Source organism: Falco peregrinus, chromosome 3 (genome assembly GCF_023634155.1).
Source record: "Falco peregrinus isolate bFalPer1 chromosome 3, bFalPer1.pri, whole genome shotgun sequence".
NCBI lineage: Eukaryota > Metazoa > Chordata > Aves > Falconiformes > Falconidae > Falco > Falco peregrinus.
Window position 1 is genome coordinate 73,295,459 of NC_073723.1, and position 16,641 is coordinate 73,312,099.

General features: G+C 37.7%; 1 protein-coding gene across 2 annotated transcripts in view; it reads right to left on the minus strand.

Annotated features, from left to right (window-relative positions):
* The window catches only part of GABBR2 (gamma-aminobutyric acid type B receptor subunit 2), a 487,842-nt gene that overhangs the window by 372,855 nt on the left and 98,346 nt on the right, over positions 1–16,641 (minus strand). For both annotated transcript variants that reach the window (XM_055800671.1, XM_005242566.4), the window contains exon 2: positions 11,521–11,658. In XM_055800671.1, the coding sequence (XP_055656646.1) occupies positions 11,521–11,658 (138 nt within the window). The remainder of the gene's footprint in view (positions 1–11,520; positions 11,659–16,641) is intronic.

Genomic DNA, 16,641 nt, shown 5'->3' on the forward strand with positions numbered 1-16,641 from the left:
TATAAGGAGCAGAATAATAAATCTCTTATTGTGGTCTAGCCATTACACAGTGAATAGGAGACAAATCAAGCCAGTGCAAGCACATTTGTTATGAGAGGTTTGTGTTATAATTGAGGATATTCCTCATGCAACCTTGAGTACAGTCTGTGTATAAGGTGACTCTATGATAAATATAGTTGCAAGAACAGTAGCTTAAGGTCTTGATCAATAAAGGTGGATGTGTCAGGTAGTGAAACTCAGGGCCCCATAGTTGCACCTTTCTGCCCTTTGCTCTAAAAAAGGAAAAACACAAGAAATAATTGTCTGCATTTTCTCTCTTCTTCCCAAGCAAAAAACAGCATAAAGACAGGAGTTTATCACATAGAAAGAATTCCAAAAGCAAGGACAAAATCACATTGGTCATGAGAGTTTTCACACTGAAAACTCAAGGAACTCATTATCAACATTAATGTTAATGTCATTTAGCATTATCTGACTTGGCAAATGTAACATTACTGAAATTTAATAATTAAGACACAAGGATTTGAAAAGATTGCATGAAATTTGCCAGGTAAAAATTGTTTCTTAAGCTTCCATCTCTATAATCAAATTTCTTCCAGACTGGTCTGATTATAGCCTGTAATCTGTATTTCTGACCTCCCATATCAATATCCACAAATAACATACAGGACCTTTACATAACAGTAAACTATCGGTTCTGATCCTTTCTTCTCCTTCAGATTTGCAGATTAGATTTTTTTTTTAACTTGCAAAACAGGTGAAGGGCAAAACCAACTGGAGAGCAAAAAGCCAGAGGAAAAAAATTTCAAAGCAGGCTCTAGCAACCACCTACACGTCAACCACATTTCTGAACGAAAAGTCATCCTGATGAAATGTAAAAGATTGCAACTACATTTATCTGAATTGTAACAATGCCCCATCAGCAACAGAGACAAGGACTGAAGACAGTTTAATATAGCTCTAAATATATACGTGTGTCTATACATATACGGACACACATGTAGGTACACCAGACAGAATCAGCACCTTAGTCTTCATATCTTTATTACTTCATTTTCATTTTGTTAGTAAGAGCTAAACATAATGCTGCTGCTCTCTGTTGCTTGCTTAGTCACTGCCTTTCTCAGTAACATTCAGAGCCTTCTAAAAAGAATCAACAAAAATCTGCTTACCTAAACAAACCATAGAATCATAACACAGCTTGGGTTGGAAAGAACCTTAAAGACCATCTAGTTCCAACCCTTCTGACAATGGCAGGGAGTGTTTAAATTAAACAACAGATATTAGGAAAAGAATCTCTTTAGCATGAGTATAACTTAATAACATGGGGGGGGGGGGTGTGTGTGCTATAATCAATGATGCAAGTCTATCCCACTTCCCAAATCTGATCTTTTCCTTACGGCTACAGATATTCTTAAATAGAATAGTGGATCCAGTTTGGGAGTTTGTTTACAAATGCAAAACCCAGCATCCAGCTTTTGATTTTGTAACTGTAGACTATTTCAAATCGAGACTATCATCATTCTTTAACAAGCTTTTGTTGTCAAAAGCGTTATGACAAATACCTTTCTTGTTCTGTTTTATAGAACAAATTACATCTTTCTTTATGTCAAGATGGCAATGTTTAATAATGAATTTATTATATATACAAAGTTGTAGGTCCCAAGCACTTCATGCAATGCTTTCGACTGCTGAACTGGAGATCTTTCACTCCCCAGTCACAGATGTTCCCTCATCTGAATATTGAAGGACTTGAATTAACCTTTCAAAAGCTGTGCCACTAATCTTTTTACTTTCAGGAAGCAATCCAATACATACTGTGCCCTCACAGTAGCTCAATTATAAATAATCATAGAAGTTTCCTAGCTTAGTGTTGTAGCATAACACAAAGCTCATAGTGGTTATATTGTCAATCCTGCTGTAGTTTAGTAATCAGCTTGTGATAAGCTGTCTATAGGATAACAAGGTCTAATGGACTTCTGCAGAATAAGGAAAGATAAGGACTACACGTCACTGGGGATACACTTTCCTTTGAGAATTAGGAGCAGAATGTGTCACAGCTTAATGCAGAGTTCACAAACTTCAAGCTACTAATCTCCTAAAAATTAATGAAACCAAGGCAAGACAAGAAATCAAAGCAAATCTGGATTTGCAACTTCAGTTAGGAGAGTCAACAAGAGATTCTGAAAGACCAGAAAGGTGAAACTGTGGAATTGTTTTCCAGTTTAAAAAAAGAAGAAAAAAAAAAAAAAACCTCAGATACTTAAGCTTTCTATAGCTATAAGTCCTGAACGTAGCAAGAAGGAAAAGACAAATGCCTTATCACAAGTCTATGCTTAAGAGCTGTACAATATGTTCCTGTTTTCAGTGTAACCCTAGGACCAAACCTTCCTAACTCCAACTACGGATTGTTTCAGCAGCAGTTTTGTATGCATTTATAAGTGCTTTTCCAACAAAGCCTGGAGGCTCTTAAGCTGCAGTGATCATACCCATTTTCCCTGACAGTATGTTTTTGCTATCTGTGGTAACTAAGTCTAAAGTAAATAAATGTTTCCAAATCACTTTAAGTTCAATTACAATGTATCTATCCCTTGTTTTATAGGCCTTGTATCTGTCCAGTTGTGTTAGAACTCAACTGACGCCAGGAAAAAACAGGCAGAGATCTACGAGTCCCCAGGAACTGCTCTACAGGTATGGAGTACTCTGAATACCAAGAACCAAGATGCATGCCATACCACTCATAATATTAGATGAATCATACCAAGCACACTGCAGTGCACTGAGAATCAGGCCCTTTGAACAGCTTCTATTATGTGAAGATTTGTACTTTAGTGCTTACTTTTATAAAAATATATCAGCAATGTATTACTTTTTCAACTAAGCATAATTAAGCTTTTTCTGGTTTTAACGGTCAATAAATACATTATTTCAATTTCAAAATTATGTAAAGGTGTTTTCTGTTTTGCAATTGCTTGGTTTATGACTTTGTGTTCTTCAGTCTATGCCCAGGAGCTGCTGTTGCTATTCTGTATGAATTACGCTCTCCCTCAAAGTAAGTGATTAAGTAATCGCTGCCAAAACAGCATTCAGGGGAAAGTGGGTTAATTTACCACATGAGAAAGCTTTCCTTGCCCTACAATAGGACAGTAAAAGAGAATGAAATGAAGTGGATTTAAGACCATAGGAGTAATATTATGAAGCAACAAATTTGTTATCATACCAATTTTGCCTTGACTTAATTGTATTTACCTTCTTTCTGTGGCCAGGTTTCTATGTTCCAAGGACAGCAACAGCTGTGGCAGGAGGGTGCTACTTGATATAGGGCCACTCAAGCCAGGGTGGTCAGAGGGACTGGAGAGAAAGCAATCCCAGGGCTTTCCAATGAGGATGATGAGAAACATCAAACTGGTCTTGTAGAACACAATCGACACTATCTTTTAGAAAGAAACTGAACCAGTCACTCTGGCAAACAGCATACCGAAATAACCAACTCCAGATTTACAGAAACTGTAGGTATGGTGAAAACAATCAGAAGGACCACAATTGGGGAACTGGTGGTAAAAGAAGTTTGAAATGAACATTCTAGAATATTTGAAATCTTGCAATAGTTTAAGAAATACAATACTATAATCTCAACACTTTGGAGTAAATTAATAATGATTGCCAAGAATCAACCAAAAACTGACAAAGTTATTGTATTTTCAGTGAAATAAGATAGTTTTCAATCAATATAACCTTTAAAGCAGAAAAATCACGTACCTATGTGCAAACAATTAGCATCCGATTTCTCTGAGCTGGCTTTCAGATGAGAAACACAAAACCAAGATTTGTGTAAAGTCAGGCAGAGGTTAAAATGCAAAGAGGAGTTCAAAATTCAGTGGTGCACCTGCCAAGAAACTATATAATAATGTGCCTACTTCACAATGGGAGACTTTCAAGCAAAGACTGTGGGTCACAGCAATGAAAGCAATAGGACTAACAAATCAAAAGGTGATTCTCTGGGCTGCCAGAACTGCAAATAGAATCAAAGATTATCATTAATGGTGTGTTAGTGTCACACAGGTACATCCCTGCAAATTGTATGACATTTACCAGAAGTCAAGAGAAGACATGCTGACCAGCTATGGGCTAGAAGGAAATTTAGAAGCACTACTGTCCAGTGGGTTGGACCATACAGAAGACAGACATCAGGCAAGGTACTAGAAAACGTGCCATAAAAACCTCCTCAAATCTCAAAAAGAAATCAGTGTATATCACAGTCCTCATCCAGCATAGCTAAGATGCTGAACCACAAGTGATTTCCCAAAGATGCAAACTTTAAGTCTGCCTACCATATCAGGACAGGATGGAGAAGAGATGGCAGAGATGGAAATCAAAGCTACCCAGCTACCTCTCAAAACCACCTCCAGAAAAACTGGCAAATAGTAATAAACCAGCCTGAGGGGACATGAAGGAATACCCTTTGTAGCAGTGAAGGAAGCTGCAGCAATAGCTGAAAGGTGCAATACTGAAAACTTTTGGTAACTGAGTAAGATTCTACCTGTCACGTCTATCCTAATCACATAAGAAAAAAGACTTGCAGTGAGACAGTACACTTCCATAAAAATCACGGGGGGGGGGGGGGGGGGGGGGGGCGGGGGCAGGGGGATGCCCTTCAAAAAACACACACACACATTATTTACTCTGATAATAAATTAAGCTGGATGCTTTCAACACCTTACCTTACCAATAAATTAAGCTAGCATTAAAAGACAAGGCTTTGTGTTTGGAAAAACATCAATGCTTGTATGTTACATTATGGGTTTGAGGGCTTTTATGTATTTTATTTTTCTTCAACAGACCTTTCAGATTTAAAGGAAGAGTATATGGAGGAGAGGGAATATCTGATTTGATCAGAATTAAATGTTTTCCCAAACCTAAATTATACTGCACACCATTCCCTTTCCAGTCTGGGTCTGTTCCCTAGACCATCAACCATATTATTGATCCAACACTAAACAGAAGTGAATTAATTATTGCGGAAAGGTATCCAAGAATGATAAAAAAAATACATATGATTTTTTTCTGCCAGAAAAGTTAGAATAAATATACAGATTCAGTCCTGAACAGCTTTGACTTTACTCTAGAGCTGTATTAAAATGCCTTTATTCATGCTTCATATAACGACTGAACTTGTTGACGTTAGATCAAAGGCAAAAACCAGACTGCATACCGTAGTTTTACTGTTTTCTCCAACAGTAGAAATACAAGACAAAAATGAAAAAGAACAGCTAATCATATTTAAATAAAATGAAAAATACTGGATAGAAGCCAATTTCAAACTGATGGAAAACCAGGTTAAGCCATACAAACCAATTTCATACATTTAAGCAGAAAACAGAAAGAAGGAAAAGAAAGGTCCTACTAAATCTTGCAATGCATTTGAAATAAAGGATGTGCATCTCTTACCATACCTCAGCCTGGAAAATTTCAATTTAAACTTTGGCGACCAAATTTCTGCTATTAATAGCAAAGTAATGCTAATATCTCCCCTGGGGTACAGCTGAAATAATGGACTAGGAATCAGGTCAGTGTTTTGACCACTGTGAAAGAACTTTTGTCACTAAATTGTCTTCTGCCCTAGTGTCCCCTCCTGCACTGCATTTCTCTAAGTTAAAAGGTGAATATATAACTACTTTCCAAGGCTAAGTCTGCTCTACCTTGGGCGTGTATGCATCTGTCCACATACAGCCACAGCCTAATTAGGAGGTATGGTACCGCTGATCTGTCTCAACTCCCCACGCATTTTCCTCCCCAACAGCAACCACAGAGCTTCAGGAGGGCCACATCAGTAACAGCAGGGCTCCTGCTGGCAGCTGGTATCAAAGGGAGGATTTGCAGAACTAAAAGGTCTGTCTCCCTCCAAATACACCAGAGCTTCTCTCGAATGAGGAGAAACTTCACATGAAATTCCGCCTGAAGGTCAGTCCTGCTGTGTTTTCTTCCTCTTCAGGAGCTCCCAGGCATTCCTACGGTGAAGTGAGTATAACTTCCTTATGTGCTCAGCTAACTCCCAAAAGCAAGACTAGAATGTCATCAGGTTTGCACCTTTAATATAATAAGACCTTAAGAGGCATTACTCCTCACAAACTTTGACTATTGAAAGTATGACGCAAGTACAGAAAGCCTATAAAATTCCTCCAATCCCAGGAGATAAAATTGGAAAAGCAAAGAAAAAAAAAGATTTTAAAAATGAAAATTAAAGCTTATGATGGTGAAATGTGGGCCAAGAAGCCAAAGTCTCAAGTCTTCTGGTGCATTGGGTCATATTCCAGTGGGAGAAAGACCTGTTCAAGTGGGACCACCTGCATCTTGTAGATAGAAGTAGCTAATCTTCTTAGCCAAAAACTAGTTTAAATGCTCTTTTCATTGCTTAAACTAATAATACATGGAAATTGTGCAGTGAAGGCAAAAGTAGCACAAAGTCACTGTACTGGAACAAACATGACAAGGATTATAAAAAAAAAAAAAGCAACAAACACCAACCACAAAAAAAACCAAAATGAAAACACCACAAAAAGAAAATCCAACAACAAAACACCAAACACATTTTTTATCAAATGTTTATGTGTCCATGCCACAGCTCTGGGTAACAAGCCTGAGGACTTAGAAAATGCAGATATTAACAAGGAGAAATTTGATTCAGTGGCCAGTATAGAAACCTCTGTGATGACTTGCATCACTTAAGTGTTAAAACACACCAGTTATAACCTGCACATAGCTGTGAAATTCCATATTAACAAGAATTTTTATGAGTAACAGAGTCAGGTAATAAAGCCTTGTTTCCTACAGATACACGTGTCCTGGGCTTCTGCGCACACACAAACACACACCCTGGCTCCTACTTTATATCCTTCTGGGCTTGACCCCTCCTCTGAGTTTTCTCAACTTTCCTTTCTGCTGCTTTTTTTAAGTTTTTTCTGAACGCAGCCAGTCCCTTTCCCATTGACAGTAGCTGGACAAGGAGCACCACATGCCATAGCTGGCCCAAAGTTCTCTGTGCCCATGCTACAGCCTCTCCTTCATACATCTGGATGCCTGTCTTCATTTTCACAGAAATGTATGGAACCTAATAATCCTTGGGAAATCCTCTGTTAAAATTTGGTTGCAATCGGCCAGTTCCTCCTAATAATTTCTGACCACTGGCCGATTGCAATCACATCAGCTTTGTTTCAAAAGGAAACCAAGGGCTAAAAACATCACTGAATGCCTTCAACAGCAGCAGTCTTTCTGGTAATTCAGAGATGGGATGTTGAATACCTGTGGGTCTCTAGGAAAATAAAACAAATTCCAGGGTAGGCTCTTTAATACTCAACTAAATGAGCTAGAGAACTAAAGCAATATTCTCTTCCTAACACTCCTTTCCAACACATGAACTTGCCCTACATTAATATGCCCACAAAGTAATACATCATGATTAGGGTACCTATAATTTTCTTAGAAAACTTTCCAACATGAGATGCTGAATCCAAAACAAGATTTCTACGTTGAATGTCATTATGATCTAATCACTGGATCACCTGTAGCAGTTACTTGTCTAAAAGCCAGCAGTTATGAGATTACATTACATTAACTATGTAGAAACAGAGGATATTCCAAGGAAGCACTAATATTTACATTTTGTTTCTAGTAGAGGCTTATTTCCAGAGTTAAAGAAAATAGTAAATGAAGCAGGCTCTAAGAGAATGTAAACAGCACAAAGAAAGAAAAAGGCAAGTCTCCCAAAGAGTTTGACAAATGAAGAGAGATGACCAGTTTGGTCAAAATCTTCATCTTGGTTAAATGCATATATTAACATGGCAATTAGGAAACGTGTGAGATGACAATGGAAAATAAGAGAAACAGAAATCTATACAATTACATGCGTTTGCCACTGTAAAATATTCAAATGGAGAGATAAACTGTTTATGGATATCCTGAAATAGAAGATAAACTGAACTGCAAAACATCTCTGTTCTGCACTAACTGGTTACTAGCAGGAATGCTTCACTGTACAAAATAAAAACATACAACTGGTCTTTTGCAATATATTGTAGATATTATTAATGGTTCTTCTTCACTTTAATTGCCTTTAACACACATTCAAAGAGAATGGGGATAAGATGAATCCAGAATAATTTGACATTGAAATATCCCCCTTACAGCACAGCAACTGCCCAGTATTATACCTTCATGCCTTTATGACCCACTGTCAGATGCACGGAATATTATTGGCAGATTTTAACCAAAATAGCAAAGGTTCAAACAGATTCCACACCACAGACCGGAGATCAAAGCCACACGTGCAGCCTCCAGCCCATGCTCATACTGTCAACGAAGCAAGGACTGCCGGCTCATGGAGATTACTCACAGGGAAGATTTTCATTTGAGCAGCTAAGGAACGGGTGTCTGCATCTGTCCTACTATGAATGTGTGTTCAGAAAACAATTTGCAGGTTGTGTCACCCAGCATACCTCAGTGAAAGTCCTTAAGGATGACGTGTTTGCAGACTAAAACAACTTGCTCTCTCCACAGATACAAAACGGTCCATTAAAAGAATCATTTTATTTTTTTATTTTTTTTTACAGTAAGAGATAATTAAATCAGCCGGCAGTTAAAGGCAGCCAGTTGAGAACAGAATCTCCCTTTCTGTTCCTGATCATAAGTAAATCAAAATTTGTCAAGATGGGGGAGGAAAGGAACCTTCTGTTTAGATATGGTACAGAAATAAGGCAAGTCACCTTCAGAGCGAGACTCTTCCCAGCCTCTGATAGTCTTCTATATCTCACACTGTTGCAGGCCATCAGTGACCTGAATGAACCAGTTAAGTCAAAAAGACAGTATATTATCAACAGCATACATTAAGGCAAGAATGAAGCTACTTTGCAAATTTTTTTTTTCTTCTTTCCCCCCTCTCGTCACTATTATAATGTTGCCTAAGTAGCAAATGGAACATGATAATTTCCAGCACATTTGTATTCTTTGCCGTTTGTTTAGTTCTTTGCTTTTGGATACTTTTTACTGCAGAGAATAGTAGAAAAGAAAAATTCCCCTGAACAGAAGGAAAGGAGTCACCCAGAAACTTGGAATTCAGGGCTAAAGGGCTTTCAGAAAAGTTTTGCAGGTAGCCAGCCTCATACTGTATTTGCCAAGGAAAGTAATTTTTCAGTTGTTATGTTCTGTTACTCTTCTTTTCTTCCCTATTCCTCCTGGTACCATCAGTATAATTCTGCATTTCTTATATACGGAAGACAGCAATCACTTTGCTCAACCACATGACAACTGTGTAAATCAAATCAAATGTTCCTGCTAGGGTTAAGATATTTCTTTTTGTGACTGCCTGCACAGGGACAAAGTGATGGAGTCAGACATCCAATTGCAAATCCTCTATTCAATAATACAATGTCAGGTTACTGTTTGTCTCTATGCTGTTTTCCCTTTTCTTGACTGCAACATAAAATGACTTCGTCATCATCACAAATTCATGTAACTATTTGTGATTTTGCTGGGATTCCTTGAGGTGAAGTTTCAAGTTTTGAGGTAAGACAGTCTTGTATTTTATCAGACTGAGTATTATTGCTCCACTTCTGAGAACTACAGATTTCTATCTATTCCCTCTATTCAAGTTATGCATTTAATCAAAGATGCTTATGACAGCGGATCCTGAGGCGTAGAAGGCTTTGTACTCCGCTTCCCCACTAACTTATACATGCTGTCTGCTGATTTCCAGATACACATATTGCTGTCACCGAATGACATAACACTTTCACAAACTGCATTTAGACTGTTTCCCTTGCTGCTATACCATCCACTAAGCCTTACCACGCTTCCCAGCCACACTGTTGTTTGTGTTCTTCCATCATGCAGTCAATCAACAGTCAACCTGACACAAAGTGGAGTTACGCCGTGTGACAATTTATCTAGTGCCTGCAGGATACTAAGCCCAAGCAGCAAAGAATCCCTTGATGTACTGATATCATTAATAATGTTTAAGACTTAGTCACAGCTGTAGAGGTTAAAGACAAAGAAATAGGTGCTGTCTGGTATCAATGCTTCATATCATTGTATAAGTTCGCACATATATTGACAAATTCAGGCATTTAAAAGCAAACAGAAGCTTTCTAATTGCCCTTCTTTATTGACTAAGCAACTTCATTAATAAATTGATTTTCAGACTTTAGCAAGCAGAACTTGACTTCAAATGAAAAGGGTTTAGCATAACAAAATTCAACTCCTTAAAACACCCTACATCATCTGGAAGTTCCATGTGACAGATTCCCAAAAAATCCAGAGCTCCAGCCATATACTTCATTATAGCCCATGGATTAGGCCATTTTTAAGAAATAGCACTAAATGATAGTTTCAAGCTTTCTGTTGCTTTCTCTGTACTCCCCAGAGATACACTATTATTCTGTTTCCACAGTAGAACTGATGTTTTCCACATTAGAAAAAAATCCTGAAGCATAAGAAAAAAAGATCTGATATGACAAGCATTGCAAATACATTTAACAAGCCACTTTAATTATCCTCCTAAGATTTTCCCATTTGTACTCTGATCATCATCTTCTTCACAACCTTAATTACGCCTCATTTGTTCATTCTGCTCTAATCTCAGTGAGTATTCCAGGTGGAAAAGAGGAGTCTGCCTGTAACCAAAACCTCAGGTAATTGTCATATACTATTATTTTGCCATAAAATATTTGGTTTATTTTAATAAAAATGACACAAACTTATCTTTGGGCAACATGAATATAGAGTAGGAAGCCAGGCCATTTCCACATCTGAAAAGCAGAACTGGCTGGCTACCTTGCATGAACAGCTATCAAGCCAAAGATCATCACTGGACAGATGATTGAAGAAATGAAGAAAATCATGCTGTTATCTGCATTTTAAAGATTAGTATTAATAAATTCTGATTCCTCAGCAGAGGGAACCTTTCCACAAACTTGACCTTTAATAAAGTCAGAAAGAACAACAGCTGGGAATAAATGTACTTTGTGAGTCAAATACTGAGATACATACCCAGTTACTACTTACAATTTGTGCACTTCCAACACTTTTAAAGTTAATAGGAATTATTGCATTTTGACTGAGTAAAGACTAAGACCACACTGTACCATAATTTAAGGCCTTACAAGTTGTTTCCACTAACGTTGGATATGTCCTAGATATGCTTGCCTACCATGACCAAACTTAATCTCATTTAGGTTGCTTTTTGAGATATATTAAGTTGATTTTATTTAATCAATGTTTTGATGCATGACTGCTGCCCATATTCACAAGTGTTTTGAGCGTAACGCCAAGCCTTAAAATTATAGAATTTCTCTTATATAGAATTAACTGCTCTTCTTTACATATAACTTCACTGATCTTTAAAACTGCAATATACTAATTACGCAAAATGTTAAGCTTGAAAAGCATCAAATACTAACTTTTAAATTTTAAAAAGACACACAGATACAAGATAGTCAGCATTTGAACATATTCCATTTGATGCCTTACCTGAACCAAGTTCCATCCCTTCAGAGATTCAGCAATGATAGAAGTAACTGTTGCACATACACCACCAAAAACCATCAGATGATTAGGTCCGTATTTTATTGCATCATAGAAGGCTTTGAGTCCTTTTGCATTGTCACACTGGGGAAAAAAAAAAAAAAAAAAAAAAAAAAAAAAGAGGCAATATTCAATGTCACAAGTAACATAATTAGCTAAGAAATAAACTACTGGGCAGGAAAAATTTCAGAGGTTGCATGATGTAAGAACTGTACAATATACAACATTCTGAAACCTAAATATGAAAAACTGGAGCACACTGTTCTGAACCTCTAATGCACTATAGTAAAAGGACAGGAAAAGCCCTCCTTACATTGTTCAAAACCCCTATGTCTTCCTTCCAAGCCAAAGCTGCAAGATCTGAATTTTGATACCAACATCTGACAAAAAAAAAAGCCCAAACAAAAAATGATTGACTGCAACTTTTTCTACATTCAAAGCTACAATTTCCCAAAGTAAAATTTGGAATGTAACACCAGATGTCAGCAGGACTTCCACAGTTGGAGGAAAGTTTGACACTACTGATGGTCTCTGTAAAGAAAGTTCTGTCTCTAATGAAGACTCCTAAGTGACCTCTCCTTAAGGTCCAACCTCAGTATTCTGTGCAAAAATATATAGTAGATAGACTTTGTGTTATCCTTCTAAATAACAGTCTTTTTATATATATATATATATATATATATATATAATTCTCTAAAAAGACTAAGAATTAATTGTCATCATTTCAGGTGTAAATAATTTTAGCATAAATCAAGATCAGGATTGAAAATTGAGAAACAGAGGGTGATGCTAGTCAGTATTGCAAAAGATATATCAATCCTTGAATAAAGTAGAATCAATCATTCATAATAACTTAAGTAGTCATAGCTTAATTCCTGAGCTTATGTACCTGAAGTTAAGAATTTGATTCTAAACCACACTGTAAGTCAGGAGTGCCAAAAGGCTATAACAGTAGCTGCCACTGCTCCACCAGCAATCACTTCTTTATCTCTCTTTTTGAAACAAAATATTCTGCCCTCTTTTGCCTCCTCTACAAAGTCTTCCTCAAATATAGTCTTTATAAAAACTATCATACACCAGCCTCCAATATTTCATTATGAGAATTCAATAAAACAGTTCATTTACTATCAGCATCCAAGTAGTAATTGTCTTGCATTCTCTGGAGAGAATAAAGATTTTGACTAAGAAGTTTGCAAGCTTCTATTAATCTCCTTATTGAATTAATATGCTAAAAGAAAAATTATTCTATTTGCATTCTATCTGCAAGAATAGAATTACTGCTCCCACTTATTCAAACAGATACAGATTTTCACTACATAGACTGTTTTGAAATTGCATAATATAGCACAACATTTTCCTTCTTACAGAAAAAAACACCTCAAAACATTCAGTACAGCAAAGGCTCCCTTGTCAGTCTGACAGATTGGTGGCAAGCTCACATTGTAAAGGAATTAAGGTTGTGATTACTGGAACAAGCAGCATCCTCCATACTTACTCCTCCACCCCCTAGTTAAAGACCAGTTTATTCCAAGCGCAACTAGAAGGCTCAGCTACTTTTTTACTTTGATAACCAGCCAAGGACACTAGAGCTTTAAGTATCTGAACTTAAATGACATTTAGCCAAGTCTTTGCCCTCATCCACCTTACCATTTGAAGCTACAGAAAAAAAAAAGATTGTTGAACTGGTTTTCATACCAGCCTAAAACCAGATTTTTTTATTTTTTTTGCAAGATGTGACGTTTTAAATGTATTCTTCTTAAACTGTTAGTCAGTGATACCTGTCATATATGAAATAAGGAGGATGCTGATAGCAAAAGAACAGTCAGAAGCTGTAGCCCATGAAGAGCTAAATACATAAAAAGTTATGGAGAAAAAATTCGGCAGTCTAAATGATAAGACCTACAGTCTGTTATCTTAAGTAAAATTCATACTAAAATTCACCATTACATCACAAAATACTGATGCATTTTTAACTATTATTTGCGTACAAATTGTTTCTCACTGCAGTAAAGTAACTTACGCAGTAACAGATCCTAGTAGGTCAATTTGCTGGGAGGTCCAGAATTGCTATTATGATAAAGGTTTTTTTTCTTATTTGATCTTCTCATGTTTATGAAGATACTTGCACAACTACCCTTTTTCAATCACACAGTGATTCTCTTGGGGAGGCATGCCAAAAGCTTTATTCACCTCTCTCAAAGTAAAGAGTTCACACTGCCAAGATACATTACAGATCAATCCGAAGCATGTACAATAACATGTGGATCCCTCTTCAATGTGTTTCAGTTAAAAGCCTACCATGCTTTCATCTTCGTACTTTCTTCCCGACTAGTCCCTCTCTCTTGTACGCCACCACAAATAATTACAGTACTCAACCTGCTCCTTTAGCAAAACTGCCAAAATAGTCCAAAGTAGGGCTCAGAGATAGAGAACTTAATACTGTGGCTGGCCACAACTGGACAGAAATAAAAGGAAAAGCGAGAAAGATGGGAGAAAGCAGACTTTCACATTTGTTTAATGTCACATTTCATAACATACCCCGTGTATAACATTCTTCCCAGCAAGCAACAGAACAGTCTGTCACAAGCAATAAAAAATAAACATTCAGATAAAAACAATAACCCTACGAAGCCAGACAGGTGAGCAGTTAGAAAAGGTTTCCTCCTGCCTCTAGTCTGAGGAACATACGCTTAGTGAGCTCCTGGAGCCCTTTTAACAGCTTAACTTTTCCAGAGATTCCAGAAGGCCACCATTGCTGATCATGATCTATTGCCAAACTCTACAAACATAACCCTGAAAGCGGGCAATACTGTTGAAAGACAACAAGCACAAACACCACTGAAATTCCCACCACGTAACCACCAAACGAGTTCCTGAATTGTTGATGCCAAGTGACTACAACTAGGTCCAGAACCAACACCATGCAGCAATCTAATTCCATTACAACAAAAGACCTAGTTAAAATCCAAAAGCCAAAATCCACGTTATAAAAGCAGAGGCTAGGAAGCCCTGGCCACATGTGGCTGACAAGAAGCTGACTGGCTTATTAATTGGAGCATGACTAACAGCAGTGAAGGGGAAAGAATCCCTCATAAAAAGCCACAAACTTAAATGATAAAAAATACCACCCAAAGGAGCCAACACTGCTTTTGCAAGCTAGTTTTGCTCTCTCACCTAAATTGTCATCAACATCTCTGTTTTGCTGAGCCAAACCGCAGCCAGCTCACTTTCAACTTGTATATAAAAACAGACATCCACACTGTGCTGTTGATCTCGACCACACATTGGAGCACAGAGGATGGCTGCAATACCTTTCATTGGAGATATGTAGGTTTACTGTAACTGGAATTCCAAATACATGTCGTTTGGAAGATGCTACAATTTTCTTCAGAGAAAGGGGCTGAGAACTGTTCACCCCAAACATGTTAATTGCTGTGCTTAGTCTCGGCCAAAAGCCAGTAATAGGCCACATATAAAATAGCAAACATACGTTTAATGTAATTATTTCATTAATAGGTACCTCAACACATTGATTTGACACAGATTATATGGACAATTCATAAAGAGAAATACCAGAAAAATCACCAAGCAAAGGTCTGAAGGGCACTACCTCTCAGTGCAACAAAGATGGATTAATATCACAGCTGACACCAGACAAAGGCATAGTTTCCATTACCATGGAAACAGAACCACTTATTAAGAAAAATAGCCAGATGAACTGCTGCATAGGAGAGGAGTTGAATGAGTTTGGGGACTGAAGTGTTAAACTTACTGAATCCTCTTCAGAGGAGAGGCTGCCAGATAAAAACTATCCTCCTCCACAGAGAAAAGGATCTGAATGCACAGGGAAGAAGCACTGCCTGAAGTGTAAGGGATGCACAAGGACAAGAAGCCTTTCTGGAGAGAACAGCACGGCAGCACAATGCACAAGTGAGACCTCCTCCGCTGTATCCAAAGGCCCTCTGCAGCCCCGAGAAAGGATGTCCGATGTGAAGGACACACATCACTGATGTCAGGAGAAGCAGCAGAACTGACTCGTGAGGGTTGCTGACTGCCAGGAAAGCTGTCTGGCAGACAGATACCGGGGCACACACTCAAACCCTCACATCCACAGGTATAACACTGCAAATCATTAGTGCACAGGATGGAAATTCATATGGGTCTGATACATAAAGCTTTGCTGACTCCTATAACATTGACAGGTTCAAACAATTACAGGGCTAGCAGAAGAGCAGATACTTGTAATTTAACTGATCTCGTTAGAATCGTGTAGCAACGAGAACTATTGGGAACCAATGCACTGGTCAGATGCATGATTATATTTAAATTTCTAGCTGTTGGATAGCTATGTGCAGCTGTTGCTCAGTTAGCTATATTCTGGCACAAATCTACTTGTCCGAATAAAAATAAACCTGAGGAACAATTTTGGTATCTATTGAGCTAGTGACTACTGAGGTTAGAGATCCTTTATGATGACAGGGAATAGCCAACAGCTGTCATCTGCATAATGAAATATCAAACTTTTTCAAGTGATATGAGAGCTTTCAGCAACACTCTGCAGTCAATATCATTGGAAAGAGAAGCAAGTGCTCATAAATATACGATGAGACTTCCTTGAACAGAGGGGACAGAGGTACAAAGCCTTATTCCTATCCTCTGCAAAATCTTGCTCAGGAACCAACTGTGCATTAGACTATCAGCTTGAAAGGAGCTAAGAGATGAGGAATGCCAAAAATGGTTTTCATTTGATTTTCATTCACTTGTTCAAAGTCATCAAGCAATACAGGCAATTAAGTGAAGAACATATGGACAACTGCTCTAAGCTACAACAAAGGTCAATCAGGTTAACATCCTCTGCCTGGGTTTATAGGCAGGGCATGCTTTTCCCGAGTTACCCTCTCTGTTTTCAAGTATCAGTACTTTCAAAGCCAGAGATTATATTCTTGCATTTAACTGCTGTAAATGGATTTTCTTTCCGTGACTTTGTTCAACTGCTCTTGGAACCACCACTTTGGCAACCATAACATCTGGTGACAATGTAATTATCCACTGAAAGAAAAAGCACTT